Source organism: Puma concolor, chromosome A3, assembly GCF_028749965.1.
Source record: "Puma concolor isolate L17-30 chromosome A3, mPumCon1.1.hap2, whole genome shotgun sequence".
NCBI lineage: Eukaryota > Metazoa > Chordata > Mammalia > Carnivora > Felidae > Puma > Puma concolor.
The window spans coordinates 115788916-115810245 of NC_141669.1; the positions used below are offsets into that span (position 1 = coordinate 115788916).

Sequence of the window (21330 nt, forward strand, 5' to 3'; positions counted from 1 at the left end):
AAAATAAATATTGGAGTATTCGCATTATCAATTTTTTGAGTGAGTTTTAGTGGGTTGAGTCTTTTAAGAAGTTGGTCAATTTCATCTGAGTTACCAAATTTATAGGCATAAAACTTTTATTTATTACCCTTTCACTATTGGTGAAGTCTATACTAACATTCCTTCTTTCATTCTTTTTTTTTCCCTTCCATCATTTTTAAAATTGATATATTGTTACATTGTTTTATATATATATATATATATATATACATATAACAAATTGATATATTTGTTAGTCTTGTTAAAGGTTTATCGACTTTATTAATCTTTTCAAAGAACTAGAAATTTTGGTTTCATTGATTTTTATTCTTTTCTCACTTGAGTTCTGCTTTTATCATTATTATTTCTTATCATCAGCTTGCTCTGGGTTTAATTTGCTTTCTCTTTCCAGGTTTGTTGTTGTTGTTGTTGTCTATTTATTTATTTTGAAAGAGAAACAGAGAGAGGAGGAGGAGGGGCAGAGAAAGAGGAGAGGGAGTCCCAAGCAGCCTCTGCGTTTTTAGAGCAGAGCTGACGCAGGGCTCAAACCCAGGTACAGTGATATCATGACCTGAGCCAAAATCAAATGTCAGATGCTCAACTGACAGAGCCACCCTGCCCGCCCCCTGCCTCCCCCCCCTTTTTTAAAAATAAGCTCTACACCCAACGTGGGGTTTAGACTCACGACCCTGAGATCAAGAGTCCCATGCTCGGGGCGCCTGGGTGGCGCAGTTGGTTAGGCGTCCGACTTCAGCCAGGTCACGATCTCGTGGTCCGTGAGTTCGAGCCCCGCGTCGGGCTCTGGGCTGATGGCTCAGAGCCTGGAGCCTGTTTCCGATTCTGTGTCTCCCTCTCTCTGTGCCCCTCGCCCGTTCATGCTCTGTCTCTCTCCGTCCCAAAAATAAATAAACGTTGAAAAAAAATTTAAAAAAAAAATAATAAAATAAAAAAAAAAAGAGTCCCATGCTCTACCAAGTGAACCAGCCAGATGCCCCACCACTGGACATCTTAACCCTCAGCTTTCTAACCCTATAATCTATTCTCCCCACAGGAGGTAGAAGCATATTTTCAAAATGTCATCGGGTTAGGCCACTAACCTGCTCCAAACCCTGCAAAATCTCCTGCTGGTCTTACAATGAAATTCACATGCTTTTCCGTGGGTGCCAAAGCCCTGCAATATCTGGTTCTGCCTCCACTCCTGGACTCATTTCCCACTATTCCTCTCATCCACACAGCTTCAATCATATTGACCACTTTGTGCCTTACGTCCGGGAAGTTTATTTCCTACTCAGGGCCTTTGCATTTGCTGTCCTCCCTACCTAGAACACAGTCGCTCAGATATTCCTATGATCTGATACTTCATTTCACTATGGTCTCATTTAATGTATCATTTCAGAGCTACTTTCCTGCTTACCACTATAAAATGATAATCCTCATACTTCTTGAACCATCTCTCTCTCCCTTACTCTGTTTTTGACATTAAGTTATACTTCCACTTGTCTGTTTCCATAGACTAAGCTGCATGTGGGTAGCAGCAGTACCTTATTGATTACTTCATCCTAGCACAAGGCTTAGCACAAGATAGGTACTTGATAAATATTTTTCAATGAATAAATTAATTCTTTCCTTTCTTGAATATACTTCTATGACCCCCAACAGTACGTGATGGGAGGGATCAAAGGGGAGACTAGAAAGACTGTTATTTGCAGTCTCACAGCCCCTGTGTCTATCTCTACTTTAATATTTCCCTTATTTATTTAACAGATACTTATGGAGTTCCAACTCTGTCCCAGACACTGGAGATACAATGGTGAAAAAAGCAAAGTTTTTACAGTTCTCGTGGTCTACAGAGAATGATGTATAATAATTCAGAAATGGAGAAAATAACAGGTTATATGCCATGGAGAAGAGGTGCATGGTATTGTAGGAGTGGATATAAGGAGTTCTGACAAGTCTGGAGGGTTAGAGAAGGCTTCTCTGAGGGGGTACCAGATGAGCTGATACCTCAAGAGTATGTAGGAGTGAAGTGGGGGGTGGTTGTGTGGAAGGAGGAACATGGCTCCCACAGTTGAGGCTCAGAGCTCTGGTATACACTGGGTCTCAATAGGCCTGTCTGGTCAGCATGAGGGTGATGGAGATGTGGTCACAGAAGTAAGCCAGGTCTGGCTAGGCAAGGCAGGACAAGTGAGTCTTCTGGAAGTAGAATGCATTGTTCTTTTCCTCCACCTCTAGAGGGCAGCCCACTTACTGTTCCAGGCCTGGAATCTTCCTGATCATGGGTTTCTAAATCAGTTTTTTGCTTCAAATGATTTTGAAAAGCACTGAATTAGGGACTAATTTCTCACTAAATGTTTGACAAATGAATTCATGCTTGTTGGGCTGAACATGGTGGCAAAACATTCTTTGTGCAGCCTCTCTGGGCAACCAATTTATAGTATATGATCTTGGGCAGTTAATTATCTTCCCTTCTTCCTTGCTTCCTCCCAGACTTAATTCAGCAAACATTTCTTAAATGTCTGTGTCATAAAAATATTAAAAATGTTGCACAGTCATTATATCCCAGATAGCCAAGTGCTAAGTGAAGGCAAGGCATTATACAGCAGGATTCAAATGGTAATGGAATTAAAAAAAAATTTTGGGGGGTGGGAGGGGGGTGCCTGGATGGCTCAGTCGGTTAAGCATTGTACTCCTGATTTCAGCTCAGGTCATAATCTCATGGTTCTTGAGTTCAAGCCCCACATTGGGCTCTGCGCTGACAGTGTAGACCTTGCTTGGGATTCTCTCCCTCTCTCTCTGCCTCTCTCAAAAAAATTTTTTTAAAGTAGGCTCCACATCCAACGTGGGGCTTGAACTTATGACCACGAGATTAAGAGTCACATGCTCTACCAAATGAACCAGCCAAGTATGGAATTTTTTTGAGCACCTACTATATACTAGCAACCTCAAAACATGAAGGATAGAGACTGGGAGTGGGGTGGGGGGTGAGACAGTGGGTAGGAAGAGAAATTTTTTAAAAAGTGCATATAATAATAATTGCAACATTTAAAAAATGTACCAGGCACTGTGTTTTTCATGCAACAATCTTGTAAGCTATCATGAGCCACTTGCTGAGGCTCAGAAAGGTGAAATGACTTGTCTGAGGTTGTATAGATGGTAAATGTGGAGCCATGATGTATATCCAGGCTCTGGTATGTGGGCTCTTCGATTTAACACCATTTTAGAGTAAATATAATATATAGGTGTTGAAAATTATCCAATTATCCCAAACTTGGAGTAAAGCAAAAGAATAAATTCATGGAACTTCAATTTTCTTTTCCAGTTCACAATATGTGTTGGAAACCCTTTCTTATTACCACAAGTAGACCTACTTTTTACATGTTGCACATTATTTTCTACAGTTTATTTCACTAATTCTCCATGTAGGACACTCAAGCCAATTTTTATTTTTGTTCTTATAAATAATTCTGATATAAACTTCCTTCCTATGCATCTTTTTGTGCACATAAGCAAGTATTTCTTTGGGATGGGGACCCACAAATGGAATTTCCAACTCTAATGCATGAAATAGGGCAACTCATTGTTTTCCTGACTATAAGAGAGGTTGAACATCTATTTTTTTTTACACAACTTTTTTTTTTAAAGTTCATTTTTTTTTTAATTTTTTTTTCAACGTTTTTATTTATTTATGGGACAGAGACAGAGCATGAACGGGGGAGGGGCAGAGAGAGAGGGAGACACAGAATTGGAAACAGGCTCCAGGCTCCGAGCCATCAGCCCAGAGCCTGACGTGGGGCTCGAACTCACGGACCGTGAGATCGTGACCTGGCTGAAGTCGGACGCTTAACCGACTGCGCCACCCAGGCGCCCCTAAAGTTCATTTTTGAGAGAGAGAGAGACACCATGAGTGGGGGAAGGGCAGAGAGAAAGAGAGGGAGAGAGAGAATCCTAAGCAGGCTCTGTACTGTCAGAACAGAGCCTAATGTGGGGCTCGAGCTCTGGAAACCATGCGATCATGACCTAAGCCAAAACCAAGATTTGGATACTTAACCCACAGAGCCACCCAGGTGTCCCTGAACATCAATTTTAATGTTTATTAGCCATTCACATTTTCTTTTCTGTGTATTGTCTATTCATCCTCTTTGTTCATTTTTCTTTATTTTTAAGTAATCCCTATGCCCAACGTGGGGCTCAAACTCATAACCCTGACATCAAGAGTTGCATGCTCTACTGACTGAGACATCTAGGCATCCTAACCATTTTTCTATTGAATTATCTTTTTCTTCTTAATGTTTTATAGTTCTTTATTCTGAATATTGATTCATTGTTGAATATGTTGCAAATATTTTATCCCAGTCTTTTGCTTGTAAAAGAAACCAAACTCTACTTATGGTGTCTTTGTACATGGAGGAGTTTGGAATTTTTAATATTTTAATTTTAATTCCTGTTTTTGATTCTTTGGGAGGCAGCTCAAAGAATTGGGTCTGAAGTCAAAGTTTTGAGGATCCAACCCCATCTCTGCTTTATGTTAACAGTAACCCGTGGGCAAGTTGGTCGGTGGAAAAGCCCTTTCTGCATATATAGAAAAGGGAAAATAATACCTCTCTCCCTCATTGTGAGGATTGACTGGATGAGTGTATAAAAGTAGCACCTGAAGATGATGAAGTAATACAACGGTTATTATAGCTAACGGTTATTAATATTGTGATGACATTTTAGACATTTATAACAGAGTAGGCCAAAAGAGGGTAAGTGACTTACCCCATGACTTGTTCAGGGCGACAAGGCCTTAACCTGGAGAACTCAGGTGTGGCGCTGTCCCCTCCCCCCTAAGCTCCACCCCCTAGGCCTTTGCCTCCACCTCCCGGCCTGGGTCACCGCCCAGGCCACAGCCGGAAGCCCAGTGCCAGACGAGTGGGCCTTGCGCGTGACGGGCGCGCGTGACACGGGGGAGGCGGGCTTGAGAAGCTGGATGCGCCAGGATAGGGCGGTAGGTTCGCGCGGAAGGGGCGGGGCTTAGCTGGAGCGGGTCTTGGGGCCGGGCTTCCGTGTGCGTTGGTCGGGCAGGCGCGCGGCGGGGGCGTGCCCGGGGGGCGGGGCGGAGCCAACCAGGGGGGCGGGGCGGCGCGCGGCCTAACGGCAGCGTTGGCGGCAGCGGCAGCGGCGGAGCTGGAGCTGGCGAGCTTTGCTGCTCCAGGTCTCGCGGCGGCGCCTCCGAGGGACCCGGGCCGCGGGTGGAGGCGGGAGGCGCACGGCGGAGGCGTGCGGCGATGGTGGGCGTCCCTGGAGCGGCCGCCTTCCAGCGTAAGCAGGGCGGGAAGGCGGGAGGCTGAGGGGGGCGTGTGAGGGGCCTGCTGCTCCACAGGCGCCAGCTCCCGAGAGGCCCCCGGCGCCAGGCCAGATTGGGGAAACTGAGGCCCGAAGCAGGGCGGCGGATCCAAGGTCACGCGGCGGGCCGGGCCTTCCCGGGTTCTCGAGGCCGCCCGGGCGCTTCCTGCGCGGCCCGGAGGGCTCGGAGCTCGCGATGCGAATGAAGCTGTGGGGACCGCGGCCTCGGAGCCCAGGCCGGGCCGGCGTCCATCGGACTTCCTCGCGGACAAGGATTGTTTTGTCCTCCCGGTGCTGAGGCCACTGAGTGTTGTTTCTGGGGGAGTATTCCACACGCCCAATTTCGAGGGGTGTGCGGCGGATGGTGGGGGAGGCGAGGATGGCCTCTTTGAGGGGGCCTGTTGAGTGCAGGCTCGGGGATCAGACTGCCTGGGTTCACATCCTGGCTCCCCGGCTCAGGGGATATGACCTTGGGTCTTTCCTAACCTCAGTTCCATTCTGCAAAATGGGGGTGTAGAGAGCATTTCCACATCCCCACCCCCCATCCCCTCCGCCACGGTTCTTGGGTTTGTGAGGCCAGTAGAATGCTTGGCACAGACTGGGACATACACAAGCGTGAAAGCTGTTATTACTGTAATCGCTGATAAATTTCATCCAGGGTGAACCTCACTCGGAAAAGCCCGAAATTGGGCTCTAGTTGTGTATTTGTTTTACGATTTTTGTCTTAGGTTAGTCCTGCTTTATGATCCAGTTGTTTTTCTTACCTCCATTTCTCCATTCCAGCATTTATCTAGTGTTCCTCCTAGAATTTTGAGATCCTGGTGTCTCTTAATAACAACAATAAAATTTTAATTGTTTCTCGTTACAATAGCAGTGATAGTCAACATTTTTTCAGCAGCAGGCATTTTGCATTCTATTCATTCAGTGTTTCTTAAATCATCTATTAAGTAAAAAGTACCATTCTCAGCCATGGGAATATAACAACAAACTAGATGGACCAAACTCAGTCTTTAAGTTTAGTTTGGGGAAGGGGAAGACAGGTAAATGAGGAAAGCAATAAATCCATTTTGCATGTTTTCTCTTCATTTAATCCTGGTGACAGTGTAAATAAGAGTTAAGAATTTCAATATGACCATTTTGCAGAGGATGAAACTGAGGAACAGAAGGAACCCTGTGATCTAGCCCCAGAGCCCACGTCCTTCACAAAAAAGGGAGACTTTACACAGCCTCTCTTCTTTGACACTCATTAGATACTGGATTGAAGAAATGCAAAGTAGATGCATCCAGCAATGCCTCTTCATAGTCAAGCCCAAAATCGCTGCTTTTTGTAGTTTGCTCTGTTCTTCTTGGAGCTTATAACAAAAGAGAGGCAGAGCTGACCCTTTAGGTCTAAGATGCACCATCTCTGTGAAATGAAAGGAGTTTTAATCTGAACTTAAATGTTTTATGTCCAAATCTCTTTCATGCAATTTTTAGTTTAAAATATGTCCCCAAAGTACAATTTTAGTTCTATTATGTAACAAAGTTTTATATGTTTGTTTATTTTAGTGTTCCTAAGACAATTCTATATTACATTCTTAGCATACTTAATACAGTTTTTCTTTTAATCTGGAAGCATATAGTAAACTGAATTAAAATATTGGGAGGATTTTTTCTGTGAGGTTCCCATGATACAGTTAGATTCAGCATTGACCATCTGCTAAGCTCCAGGCCCTGTGCTGGTGTAGGGTTTACAAAGATGAATAAAAGCAGACTCTTGCCTCTAGGAGCTTACCTATAGGCTTGATTGGCTAATGTTTTTAACGGAAGTGCGGGGCAGAGAATGTAGGAGCTCTGAGTCCTTGGAGGGGGGCGGGGGAGTAGTCTAGAGCATTGGCCTAAAATGTTTTTCCATGTTCTTTGTATAGTAGATAGGGTTGAGTATGCACATACATGTGAATGTTTTAAGTTACAATTACATTGCTAATTAACTGTAGTCTATGTTAGGTACATTTTATAACATGCAAAAATAGACCTTTTTTGCAAAAGGATGATCTAAAATGTGAGTAGAAGTTCCAATTATTGTGTTTTCACATGTTGGTGAATAATAACTGGGCATCTTAGGGGTGGGGACCTTTGGTCTTGTGGTGGGACCTTCTTCTTAACCTCTGAGGTTGGTTGAAATTCAGTTCTGGAGTTGTGCTGAGGTTGAAATCTTGGGGTCCAAAATCCTATTAGCTTTGAGACTTTGGGCACATTATTTAACCTTTTTGTGCACTTTATTTTCCTCATCTGTAAAACTGAGTTGATGAGAGCCCCTGCCACATTTACAGTTTTGTGATGATCAGTAATATGTATGGGGTATGCATATGATAATATATGGGAGTACTCATACTGTGCTTGACATAGTGTTCTGTATGCAGTTTGTGCCTGAGGGTATAAAGAAAACTTAGGATCTCACAGGCTAGTAGGGGCCCTGCACCTGTATGTGGATAATGATAGTGCTCAAAGCAAAGTCTTTTGGGAATACAGGGTTGGCATAACTAATGGTTCTTTGAGGGTCCAAGTAAGTTTCAGTTAAGGAGTTAACATTTGGACCAGCCTAAGAAAAAGAGGGGCTTTTTTCCAGGAGGAGGAGGGGTGGACCTCTTGTGTGCTTGGTGAGTTGTTCTCCAGATCTGGACCTGCAGGGAACCTGATTGAAGCTTTTGTGTACCTTGTTGATAGGATAACAGTGAGTTCTGGCTGGACTTGTTCTGGCAGGGGCCAGATGGCAAGGAAGCCCATTCCAGAACTTTCCACAATACCGCAGCTCTTTTCTCTCTGGTGACACTTGACCTCATTCTGCCTTCTTAGTTATCTAAGAATATAAACTCCTAAATGTAAGCTTCTGCATTTTTGTGATCTTATTTTGCCTAACAAGGTAAGTGGAAAGTCCCTAAGGCTGGAGAAAGGTCTGTAAATTATTGGACTTTCAAAGAATTGTGAAATTACAAGTAGAATGGTAAATGACCACACTTGCTAGTGAACAAACTTGATTACAAATATGGTAGACAGGCCCTGTGCCTTACCTAATTCAAAAGGGGTGAGAATTGTCGTGTTCAGTAACCTTTCCTTATCTGGCATTTGTCCATTAGCATGAAAGAAGAGATGGGAAAGTTTACCTGAAAGACTTCCTGGAGGTTAAATTAGGTACCTTCCATTTGTTCTTCTAGGTCCTACTTTCCATCTGTTGCCTTTTCTCTGCCCTGGAAGGCTGACTTATGCGAACTACATCAAGAGTTTCCTTCTCATCTAAGGTTAGGGAATTTTAATTTCCTTTCTCCCTTCCTATGGGTGTTGCCTCTGGCTGGCTGTTCCTTGATTGAAGATTGCTATTCCTCGAAAGGAGGGTTCTTTCTGCGACTCACTCCTTTGGATTTGCAAAGTTTTAATTTCCTTTGTTCCTCAGGCTTAGAAGTGCTCTCACTAGTCTCAGGATACTACAGCTATTCCTTGTGATTATTACCTATTTGGTCCTGTTATTAAACCCTCCTTACTCTGGAATGTGTTATCTTTCTTGCTGGGACCATGACTATGATTAAAACTTGTATACCTAGTTAATAGCATAACACCTCAGACTTTCACTTAGAGCTCACTCATATTCTGCACATTCTTCAAACAAAGATACCTGTCTGAGCCCAGCTCATAAGCAGATTTTACAGTTTATTTATGTGTTTAAGTAATCTCTATACCCAACTTGGGGCTCAGACTCAGGACCCGAGGATCAAGCATTTGCATGCTTTTCCAGTTGAGCCAGCCAGATGCCCCTTTTCAAGCAGATTTAAAAAGCCACAAATCAGATGGAGAGATGGGAGGCTATCCCAGGTAAGCATACTGACAATGAGAGACAGGGTCTCATCCTCTCCTGTGGTCCTTAAGTACTATGCCACACTGATGCATTTAGTCCTTTTCGCCTAAACTATTGGATAAGAAAAAAAAAAAAGAATACAATTAAAAGCACCATAATGTGTGACCACACAATCAAGACCTGTTAAATTTCAGTTAGTAGCCTATTTAAAAAGGCAGAGATAGGGGGCCTGGGTGGATCAGTCAGTTAAGTGTACAACTTCAGCTCAGGTCATGGTCTCACAGTTCATGGGTTTGAGCCCTGCATCGGGCTCTGTGCTGATGGCTCAGAGACACTTCAGATTCTGTGTCTCCCTCTCTCTCTGCCCTTCCCCAGCTTGCACTGTGTCTCTCCAAAAAGTAAACAAAAAAACAAAAAAAGGCAGAGATGTGCATGATCGCATATCATCATACATTGTGGATCCATAATGGAAAAGCAAAATTTGGAGGCAGACTTTGGGTTTGAGGTCCAGTTCTGGGAAGTTTTTTAACTTCTGAGACTCCATTTGTTTAATCTATAAATGAGGATAATTCTTGCCTAAGAATAATAATAATAATCCCTAATAGTCCATGTTTATTTTGGGCCAGATGTCATAAACTTTTTGCCTTTTAATCCTCTACTCTTTTAGGTAGGTATATGTCCTCATTTTACAAATCAAGAAATTGACTCATTATAGAACTAATAAGTGACCAAGCCCAGATTAAAATCTAGATCTTTCTGACTGCAGAGCCTAAGTTGTTGACATTAAAGTAACTATTATTTAAAAATGTGTTAACTGGGGCACCTCACTGACTCAGTCCATGCAGTTTGCAACTCTTGATCTTGGGACTGTGAGTTCAGGTCCCATACTGGTGTAGAGATTACTTAAAAAAAAAAAAAAAAAAAATCTTAAAAAAAAAAGTGGGCATCTGGGTGGCTCACTTGGTTAAGCATCTGACTTTAGCTCAGGTCATGATTTCATGGTTTGTGAGTTTGAGCCCCGTGTTGAGCTCTGTACTGACAGTGTAGAGCCTGCTTGGGATTCAGACTCTCCCTCTCTCTCTCTGCCCCTCCCCTGCTCTCTCTCTCTCTCTCTCTCTCAAAATAAATAAATAAACTTAAAAAAAATGTGTTGGGGTGTCTGGGTGCTCAGTCAGTTAAGCATCCAACTTCGGTTCAGGTCATGATCTCACGACCTGCGAGTTTGAGCCCCACATCAGGGCTCCATGCTGACAGCTCAGAGTCTGCTTCAAATTCTGTGTCTTCCTCTCTCTCTCTCTGCCCCTCCCCTGCTCACGCTCCGTCACTCAAAAATAAGTAAACATTAAAAAAAATGTTTTAAAAATGTGTTGGCCTTCAGAGTATCTGTCTAGCTCAGTTGATAAAGCATGTGACTTTTGAGTTGTGAGTTCCAGCCTCACTTTGGATATAGAGAGTACCTTAAAAAAAATGTGTTGACCATCAATGAATGGGAAAATCAAACCCCTGTTCCTACACTCGGTCACTGTGAAGTTCCTACATTTGAAAAGTCATTTAAGGGATACCTGGGGGGTTTTGTTGGTTAAGTGTCCAACTCTTGGTTTTGGCTCAGGTCATGATCTCACAGTCTTGAGATCAAGCCCTGAGTCCATCAGGCTGAGAATATAGCATTTATAAGGGAAGGGAAGCAGTACTTACAGATATCTAAATATTACTGCACTACAGAACTTTTTCTGGTTGTTTCTCCCCTTTTTGAGGGTGATGTTCAGAACCTTTGTTGCCTCATGTCTCACCTCTATCCCATGGCAGAGTCCAAGTGAGCTGAAGGCTTTTAGAGTAATAATATTGCTACAAAACTTTACTTAGTTACTTGCTATCTGGATGTTAATTTAGAGTTGATATTTCAGTGAGTCCTTGTGTGGAATTTCAGTGAGTCCTAGTGTTAGAATTGGGTATAGGTTTTCCTATTAGGAACAAAGTTATCCTTTGATTTCAGTTGTTTTGAGAGGGTTATTGACTTTGGTTAATTGGAGAGTTGGGACTTCTTCACTTGATTTCTGTCTTCATCTTTGACTGTTGAATGCATTTGTGCTGGTTTGGAACCTGTTGGCTTTCCTACATACAAATAGATTCTAAAAGTAAGCAAAGATCGACTTTAAGCTTGTTCTTTTTTTTTTTTTTTTTTTTTTTTTTTTTAAATTTTTTTTTTCAACATTTATTTATTTTTGGGACAGAGAGAGACAGAGCATGAACGGGGGAGGAGCAGAGAGAGAGGGAGACACAGAATCGGAAACAGGCTCCAGGCTCTGAGCCATCAGCCCAGAGCCCGACGTGGGGCTCGAACTCACGGACCGCGAGATCGTGACCTGGCTGAAGTCGGACGCTTAACCGACTGCGCCACCCAGGCGCCCCTCGACTTTAAGCTTGTTCTTGAGCCTGTCGTGGGACATGCAAATCTAGACTTTATGATTAGTTATTTGAATTAAAAAATGCTTTTAGGCAGAAAAGATCATTTAAAAGATAGTGTCCAATGAACGAATGCAGCACTAGGAACAAGATGGGTTAATATACTAATAAGTTCCAGGCTAAGGAAAGGAAGAAAAAGGAGGAAAGAGGTGTAAAAAAAAGATTTCTCACCTGCCAGTTTTATCCTCTTTCCTTAGTGTTAGAGTACTGTTTTGAGCCTCATATTATAGAAAGGAGTCACTGAATTGTAAAGATTTACTTCAATTCCTGAAAGCTTGAAGGCTAATGAGGGACAATCTCTCCCTGGTTATTTTTTCTACGCTGGTAAGATTACCAAGAAGAGGGGCCTCACTGTCGCTATACTAACTGGCCCCATGTGCAATATGAGCCAGTATATGTACATGTGACAGATCCTGTCTCTGGGTTTTATTATGGCTGGTTAAGTAGCTTTTTGCCTTTGTCTCTGGTTTCTGTCTCTGGCCCCTTGAAGGCCTTGAGGCTATCTGAAATTATAGGGGCTGGGGTACCATAAATTAAACTTGTGAAATGAGTCCATTGCAGATATATTGACTGAATGAATCTGACTTTTTTTTTTAAGTTTATTTATTTATTTTTGAGAGACAGAGCGAGCGTGTGCGCATGCAAGCGGGGGAGGGTCAGAGAGAGAGGGAGACACAGAATCCGAAGCAGGCTCTAGGCTCTGAGCTGTCAGCACAGAGCCTGATGCAGGGCTTGAACCCACGAACCGTGAGATCATGACCTGATATGAAGTCTGACGCTTAACTGAGCCACCCAGGTGCCCCTGAATCTGACTTTTTTTTTTTCTTTAACGTTTATTTATTTTTGAGAGACAGAGACAGAGCATGAGTGGGGGAGTGTCAGAGAGAGAGAGGGAGACACAGACTCTGAAGCAGACTCCAGGCTCTGAGATGTCAGCACAGAGCCTGACGCAGGGCTTGAAACCATGAACCTTGAGATAATGACCTGAGTGGAAATCAGGCACGTAACCAACTGAGCTATTCAGGCGCCCCTGAATCTGACTTTTAAGTCTTCTTTTAAAAAGGGTTCTTTGCTAAATTTTCTGCTGGGTGCTTTTCACTTAAGTCATCTCATGTAATTCTTGGAACAACCTTGGGAGGGAGTCAATATCTCTGTTTCACAGATAAGGAAATAAGACTCAGAGAACTTAAATAAATTGCCCAAGGTCACACAGTTAATCAGTAGCAGATGCACTGTTCAAACTTAGTTCAATCCTGGTGTTGAGTTTACTCATTTTACGTTGAGATCTGAGTCCAAAATCCACTGTTTTTTACTATCACATGGCTTCTGCTTTTTGCCAACTAGACTAGAGGTTTTTAAACATGTGTTCCTTGGACCCCAGTGTTCCCTGAAAATGATTTCCCATCATCTATCTTCAGCAACTTTCTTTGCCTACCATCTTCTCTTATTTAAAAATGCCCTAGGAATTGGAATATGATTTAAAGACTACTACTGTACTAGGTCTTGGTCTTGTTCAGAGGTATCCTGATTGAAAGAAAAAAAAAAAAGCAACAGAAACTCTCAGCATCCTTTACCAATTCATCCCATATGTTTCCTGGTCTTAGCAGTGAAACAGATGATGGCAGTGAACATCAAAAGCCCAAGAAATGTCCATAGTAATTTTGCATGGCCCTGTGAGGAGCTGTCAAATGTGGATCATCCAATATAGTTCATGGATTTATGCAGTGAACCTTTTCTTTGGAACGTGTCCCCTTAAGATTTGACTCTATCCTTCTATTTTGTATTGCCATAATTAAATGCAGAAATCAAAGTAAAATTTAGAATAACCCAGAGCTAGGTATCCTTCTGTCTGAATTTATAGCCTTGGAGTCGGCTAGACCTTTCAATTAAATTAGCTGATGGCGACAAATATGTAATCTGACCTCTCCAGCAGCTCAAGTGAAATGTTAATACCAGGCATAGCACAGCTCCCTTGACACACTACTTTGACCTTTTCCTCTCTTACAAATGTTTCTCTTATTCCTTTGTTAACTTAGCCATCTCCTTGCAGAGGTCATGCCTGCTTTTAATTTTTCGAAGCCACGTGAGAACAGACATTCACCAGCAGAAATTTATTCATTTTTACCTTAACTTCCTAGAGATACACTAATTATACAGTTTCCTCTAATTCCCATGTATTTTTTAGCTAGTTTACAGTCTCCTTATGACTACCTGTTCTCTGCCTCCCCTCTCTATAAAATCTAAAATACCAGTGACATTTTTCTCTACCAAAAATATGACTAGGTTTTTTGGTCCTTAATTTTGAGAAAGTGATTATGTCTTTGATTTTTGTTTCTTTCTAGAGAAGTAGAGCCAACCTTGCAGGGAGAAGGCAGGCATAAAGTAAGCCCTCTTTGTGGCTGAGATTAAAGGTAGAGATGGTTTAGGAGAGGGAAGTTCTGAGTGGTGAGGGAACAGGAAGGGAAGAGGTGATGTTTTAGTTCCTCAGGCATTCATTCTCTAGCCTCCTAGAACTGCTTAGAGTTCAGTAGCTCCAGATTTTGTAAGCTTCACCTCAGTTTTCTCTTGGTGGGTTGGTCTGGCTAAGTGATTGTTGTTGTTGTCTTGTCTTGTCTTGTCTTATTTTATTTTATTTTATTTTATTTTATTTTATTTATTTTTGAGATTTTATTTTTAAGTAATCTCTGTACCCAGTATGAGGCTTGAAATCACAACCCCTAGATCAAGAGTTGTATGCTCTATCGGCTAAGCCAACCAAGTGCCCCATTTTATTGTATTTTATTTATTTATTTATTTATTTATCCGGTATTTTTATTTAATTTATTTTTTAAATTTATATCCAAGTTAGTTAGCATATAGTGCAACAATGATTTCAGGAGTAGATTCTTTAATGCCCCTTACCCATTTAGCCCCTCCCCCTTCTCACAACCCCTCCAATAACCCTCTGTTTGTTTTCCATATTTAAGAGTCTCCTCTGTTTTTGTCACCCTCCCTGTTATATTATTTTTGCTCCCCTTCCCTTATGTTCATCTGTTCTGTTTCTTAAAGTCCTCATATGAGTGAAGTCAAAGGATATTTGTCTTTCTCTGAGTGACTAATTTCGCTTAGCATAATATCCTTTAGTTCCATCCACATAGTTGCAAATGGCAAGATTTCATTCTTTTTGATTGCCGAGTAATACTCCATTGTATGTATATACCGCATCTTTATCCATTCATTGATGGACATTTGGGCTTTTTCCATACTTTGGCTATTGTTGACAGTGCTGCTATAAACATTGGGGTGCATGTGTTGCTTGGAAACAGCATACCTGTATCCCTGGGATAAATACCTAATAGTGCAGTTGCTGGGTCATAGGGTAGTTCTATTTTTAATTTTGTTGGGAACCTCCATACTGTTTTCCAGAGTGGCTGCACCAGTTTGCATTCCCACCAGCAGTGCAAAGAGATCATGTTTCTCTGCATCCTCGCCAACATCTGTTGTTGCCCGAGTTGTTAACGTTAGCCATTCTGACAGGTGTGAGGTGGTATCTCATCGTGGTTTTGATTTGTATTTCCCTGATGATGAGTGATATTGAGTATTTTTTCATGTGTCAGTTGGCCGTCTGGATGTCTTCTTTGGAGAGGTGTCTATTCATGTCTTTTGCTCATTTCTTCATTGCATCGTTTGTTTTTTGGGTGTTGAGTTTGATAAGTTCTTTATAGATTTTGGGTACTAACCCTTCATCTGATATGTCGTTTGCAAATATCTTCTCATATTCTGTCGGTTGTCTTTTAGTTTTGCTTATTGTTTCCTTCACTTTGCAGAAGCTTTTTTTTTTTTTTTTTTTTTAACGTTTATTTATTTTTGAGACAGAGAGAGACAGAGTGTGAACGGGGGAGGGTCAGAGAGAGAGGGAGACACAGAATTGGAAACAAGCTCCAGGATCTGAGCTGTCAGCACAGAGCCCGACGCGGGGCTCGAACTCACGGACCGCAAGATCATGACCTGAGCTGAAGTCAGACCCTTAACCGACTGAGCCACCCAGGCACCCCAAGAAGCTTTTTATTTTGAGGAGGTCCCAATAGTTCATTTTTGCTTTGGTTTCCCTTGACTCCGGAGACATGTTGAGTAAGAAGTTGCTGCGGCCAAGGTCACAGAGGTTTTTGTCTGCTTTCTCCTTGAGGGTTTTGATGGCTTCCTGTCTTACGTTTAGGTCTTTTATCCATTTTGAGTTTATTTTTATGTATGGTGTAAGAAAGTGGTCCAGGTTCATTTTTCTGCATGTCGCTGTCCAGTTTTCCCAGCACCGCTTGCTGAAGAGACTGTCTTTATTTCATTGGATATTCTTTCCTGCTTTGTCAAAGATTAGTTGGCCATACGTTTGTGGATCCATTTCTCAGTTCTGTATTCTGTTCCATTAATCTGAGTGTCTGTTTTTGTGCCAGTACCATACTGTCTTGATGATTACAGCTTTGTAATACAGCTTGAAGTCAGGGTTTGTGATGCTTCCTGCTTTGGTTTTCTTTTTCAAGATTGCTTTGGCCAATTGGGGTCTTTTCTGGTTCCATACAAATTTTAGGATTGTTTGTTCTAGCTCTGTGAAGAATGCTGGTGTTGTTTTGATAGGTATTGCATTGAATATGTAGATTACTTTGGGTAGTATTTACATTTTAACAATATTTGTTCTTCCTATCCTGGAGCATGGAATCTTTTTCCATTTTTTTCTGTCTTCCCCAATTTCTTTCATAAGCTTTCTATAGTTTTCAGTGTATAGATTTTTCACCTGTTTGGTTAGATTTATTCCTAGGTATTACAATTGCTTTTGGTGCAATTGTAACTGGGATCGATTCCTTGATTTCTCTTTCTGTTGCTTCATTATTGGTGTATAGGAATGCAACCGATTTCTTTGCATTGGTTTTATTGTCTGCAAGTTTCCTGAATTCATGGATCCTAGCAGTTTTTTGGGTTTTCCATATAGAGTATCATGTTGTCTGCGAAGAGTGAAAGTTTGACCTCCTCCTGGCTGCATTTTATTTTATTTTTAAGAAAACTCTGTACCCAGCATGGAGCTTGAACTCACAACCCTCAGTTCAAGAGTCCACATGCTCTACCCACTGAGTCAGCCAGGCGCCTTTAACTTCGTATTTTGACATAGTTTCAAACTTATGAAAAAGTGCAAGAGTAATATTAACGTTCTTATATGCTCTTCACCCTGATTCTCCAGATGTCAATGTTTTACTACTTTTCTATATTATGATTCCATTTATATTGCATATTACTTTACCCCAAATAACATAATGTATATTTCCAGTAAACTAGGACATTCTTACATAACTACAATACACGTATCAAATCAAGAAATAATTAAAAAAAATTTTTTTAATGTTTATTTTTGAGAGAGAGAGAGAGAGAGAGAGAGAGAGAGAACACACACATGCATGAGTGGGGTAAGTGCAGAGAGGCAGACAGAGGTTCCTAAGTGGGCTCTGTGCTGACAGCAAACTGAGATGTCACAAACTGTGAGATCATGACCTGAGCTGAAACTGGCCGCTCAGTTGACTGAGGCACCTGTGTACCCCCATGATTATCTATTCCTATTAGTTTTTCTTCAGTTACTATTTAATATTCTACATAGCATTTTCTTTTTTTTTTTAAGTTTATTTATTTTTTAACATTTTTTATTTATTTTTGAGACAGGGGGAGACAGAGCATGAACAGGGGAGGGTCAGAGAGAGAGAGGGAGACACAGAATCGGAAACAGGCCCCAGGCTCTGAGCTGTCAGCACGCAGCGCGTCGCGGGGCTCGAACTCACAGACCGTGAGATCATGATCTGAGCCAAAGTCAGCCGCTTAACCGACTGAGCCACCCAGGCGCCCCTAAGTTTATTTTTTTTGAGAAAGAAAGAAGTACACACAAACCCTGTGAGTGGGGGAGGGGCAGAGAGAGAGAGGAGGAGAGAGAATCCCAAGCAGGCTCTGCAGGCTCTGCACTGTTAGTGCAGAGCCTGACACAGGGCTTGAACCCATAAACTGTGAGATTGTGACGTGAGCTGAAATAAAGAGCCAGTCGTTTAACCAACTGAGCCACCCAGGCGCCCCCAGAGCATTTTCTTAGCCATACTTCCTTATATATATTGATAAAGATTCTTATTCAGTAGGTTATAATCTGTTGTTTATTGTGGTGTTCACATTATCCTAGTAGGAGCCCCTTCAAGCTAGTTCTTGTATCCTTTGGACAGGTTTCTAACATTCTTGGGCTACTACTTTACTTTCTGGCACAAAAAGGTAATCCAGGCTTATCTTCTTTCCTTTCTTTGAAAAAAAAAAAATATATATATATATGTATTATTTAAAAATATATATTTATTATTATTATTATCTTCTCTTTCTACCTGAGCCTTGGAATCAGCTATTTCTCCAAGATGTTTCTCTCATAATTCCTGTTAATGGAGAAAATTATTTTGAAATCAAGATCTGGGTGCTATGTGTGCTTATTGCTATGTGATAGGATTGCTTCTAGATTCTTTTAATGGACAGAGCTAGGAAATATATTCGTATACATACATATGCATATACATATACACACCCACCTCACTTTGTCTCTACTTATATCTATATATAATAAAAGTCATGAGTTTATACTCATGCCTCCAATACCAAAAGTTCAGTTGTTCTTTTTTTTTTTTTTAATGTTTATTTATTTATTTTTGAGAGAAAGATAGAGAGTGAGCAGGGGAGGGGCAGAGAGAGAGGGAGACAGAATCCCAAGCAGGCTTTGTGCCGTCAGCACACAGCCCGATGTGGGGCTCGAACCTGTGAACCATGAGATCATGACCTGAGCCGAAACCAAGAGTTGATGCTCAACCAACTGAGCCACCCAGGCACCCCTAAAAGTTCATTTATTCTTTCTCTTTTTTGTATTCTTAAGTCTCTTCTCTTGCCAAGGGATAATAAACCTGACTCACACAATCTACAACATTACTTATTCCCCAATCTTAGAATATACAGAAAGTGGCTTCAGAATTGTTAATCCATGTTTCTGTGAAATACCAACCAAGTGGAGTTCAGTTGGTAAACCTGTTTGTTTCCAGATTGTTGTCGTCTGTATAGTGGGGGTATATGGTTGTGTATTGTATTGAAAAGTTACTCTGGGGTAGCTCTTCAATCATTAAAAATGCAATTCAATGTAATAGAAATGAGATGTGTACTTTTAGGAACAAATTTATCATGTAATGCCAGACGTAGGTGAAAAAACAATTTATGTTGTATGGTTTCATTGTTTTCTTGGTGCTTCTGTCTTAGTAAAATTTCAGAATAACTTGAATTTCTTAGTTTCAAATAAATTTCAGTATTTTTGTTCACCTTTTGGGAGAATATTTAATTGATTCTCAGCAATGGAGTGTTTTCCTGACTCTAGATGAATAGTTTTTAATTTTTAATTTTATTTTTTTTCAGGTAAATAGTTCTTAAATTTCATCTGGACCTAGTAATTTGCAGATGCTGACTTGTTGGTTTTGGCAGGTAGTGAAAATTCATTTTTTTTTTTAAAGGCAGAGTGATTTGCTACTGAGTGATTTGCTTTTGAAACTTCAAAGAAGGAATTTTGGTGTTCCAATTTTTCAAATATGTTTGTAGGAGAGAGCTATAGTTGCCCTTCTGGAGGGTTTCGTATGGAGAGAAGAGAAGGAAGGAACTAGATGAATGAAAATCAAGTAACAGTGACTACAGGAGTGAGCACTGTCAACTGCTATTGGTTCCTTAGGAAGAGAAGCCCCTGCCTTGTGACCATAGCAGCAAAGTTCTCCAATACTGATAGAAGAGCAAGAATGGTTTCTGTGAACATATGCCGTCTCTGGTAAAACCTCCATAGAGAGGTTTAAATCCAGCAGTTGTTAGGAGGTTTCACTGAAATGTCTTGATTTGAAGAAGTGCTGAACTGCACTGAGAGTAAATATTGAGGTAATTAAATTCCTCTCCCCTTTTTCCCGCCAGATGTGTAAATGGGGTGGTTTATTTATTTAATTAATTAATTTTTTTTATTTTAGAGAGAGGGAGAGCACATGAGCAAAGGGCAGAAGGAGAGAGAGTCTCTAGTAGATTGCATGCCCAGCACAGAGCCAGACACAGAGTCAGGCATGTGGCTCAATCCCACATCCCTGAGACCATGACTTGAGCTGAAATCAAGAGTTGGGGGGCGCCTGGGTGGCTCGGTCGGTTGAGTGTCTGACTTCGGCTCAGGTCATGATCTCACAGTCCGTGAGTTCGAGTCCCACATCGGGCTCTGTGCTGACTGCTCAGAGCCTGGAGCCTGTTTCAGATTCTGTGTCTCCCTCTCTCTCTGCCCCTCCCCTGTTCATGCTCTGTGTCTCTCTGTCTCAATAAATAAACGTTAAAAAAAAAAAAAAGAGTTGGAAACTCAACCTACTGAGCCACCCAGGTGCCCCCGCCATTTTTTTTTTTTTTTTTTTTTTTGTAGAGTAAGCTGCTTTATGCCCAGTGTGAGGCTTGAAGTTAGGACCCTGTGATCAAGAGTCACATGCTCTACCCATTGAGACAACCAGACTGCTGCTCTTTTTTAAAATTTTTTTTAGTTTTTAGAGAGTGAGCACAAGAGGGTCGGGGGCGGGGGTAGAGAGAGAGAGAGAGAGAGAGAGAGAGAGAGAATGAATCTTAAGCGGGCTCCACACTCAGCCTAACAAGGGGCTCCATCCCTCTGCCCAGAGATCATGACTTAAGCAGAAATCAAGAGTCGCACACTTAACCAGCTGAGCCACCCATCCACCCCCACTTTGTGTAATTTTGATGGATGTTGCTAAATTACTCTCTGGAGATAGTATACACTTTTTGTACTCACATGAAGGTGTAGGAGATGGGGGAAGTTAGGAATGGACTGGGTTTCGGGGGGTACTAAAAGCAGTTATGTTATTGGAAAATAAAGTACTAGGGGAAGAATAGCAGAAGATAAGATTAGAGAAGCAGGGAGGGGTCAGGGTTTTATGCTGGGATTTTATTCTATAGCTAGTGGAGAGCAATAGAAAGGATGAGGGAATGACATGGGTAATATAGCGTTCTAGAGTATTCTGGTGGTCGTAAGAAGATGGATTCAAAGGAGCAAGACAGGAAGCAGCAAATAATTAGGTTAATGCAGTAGCCTTCTTGTCAGACCTTTTCATCTGTATTTTGGGTTTGGAAACCAGCCCTGTAATTCCAAAAGAGATACCTTATGCTAAGGGAGGTAGAGGAGATAAATTTAAAAGAGGAAGAGCATATATCATTGAAGGTGTAACAAGAAAGGCTTCACTAAATAGCTGCATTTTGATGGATCTTGGATTGGTAGATATGGAGAAATGGGATAAAGGAAATCATTTCAGGTCCTGAGAGATGGAATAAGCCAGGAGTTGGCAAACTTTCTATAAAGGGCCGAATAAATGTGTTAGGCTTTATGGGACATATGGTCTCTGTCACATATCCTCCTTATTTATTTATCTTAATGCTTAATGTTTACTTTTGAGAGAGATTGCAAGCAGGAGAAGGGCAGAGAGAGAGGGAGACACAGAATCCGAAGCAGCCTCCAAGCTGTCAGCACAGAACCTGATGGGGGGCTTGAACCCAGGAACCATGAGGTCATGACCTGAGCCAAAGTCAGACACTTTAACAACTGACCGAGCAACCCAGGCGCCCATTCCTCTTTTTTTTAGTGTAGAACTTGTCAG

At 41.6% G+C, this 21330-nt stretch overlaps 1 protein-coding gene across 5 annotated transcripts in view; it reads left to right on the forward strand.

Moving 5' to 3' along the window:
* The first annotated feature begins 5140 nt into the window (after positions 1 to 5140).
* The window catches only part of CBFA2T2 (CBFA2/RUNX1 partner transcriptional co-repressor 2), a 139543-nt gene continuing 123353 nt past the window's right edge, over positions 5141 to 21330 (forward strand). For 4 of the 5 annotated variants that reach the window (XM_086701990.1, XM_086701993.1, XM_086701996.1 and 1 more), the window contains exon 1: positions 5141 to 5319. In XM_086701990.1, the coding sequence (XP_086558116.1) occupies positions 5286 to 5319 (34 nt within the window). In that variant the 5' untranslated portion in view covers positions 5141 to 5285. Of the gene's footprint in view, positions 5320 to 8537; positions 8622 to 21330 lie in introns of all 5 variants that reach the window. The other variant, XM_086701994.1, reaches the window with a different exon arrangement.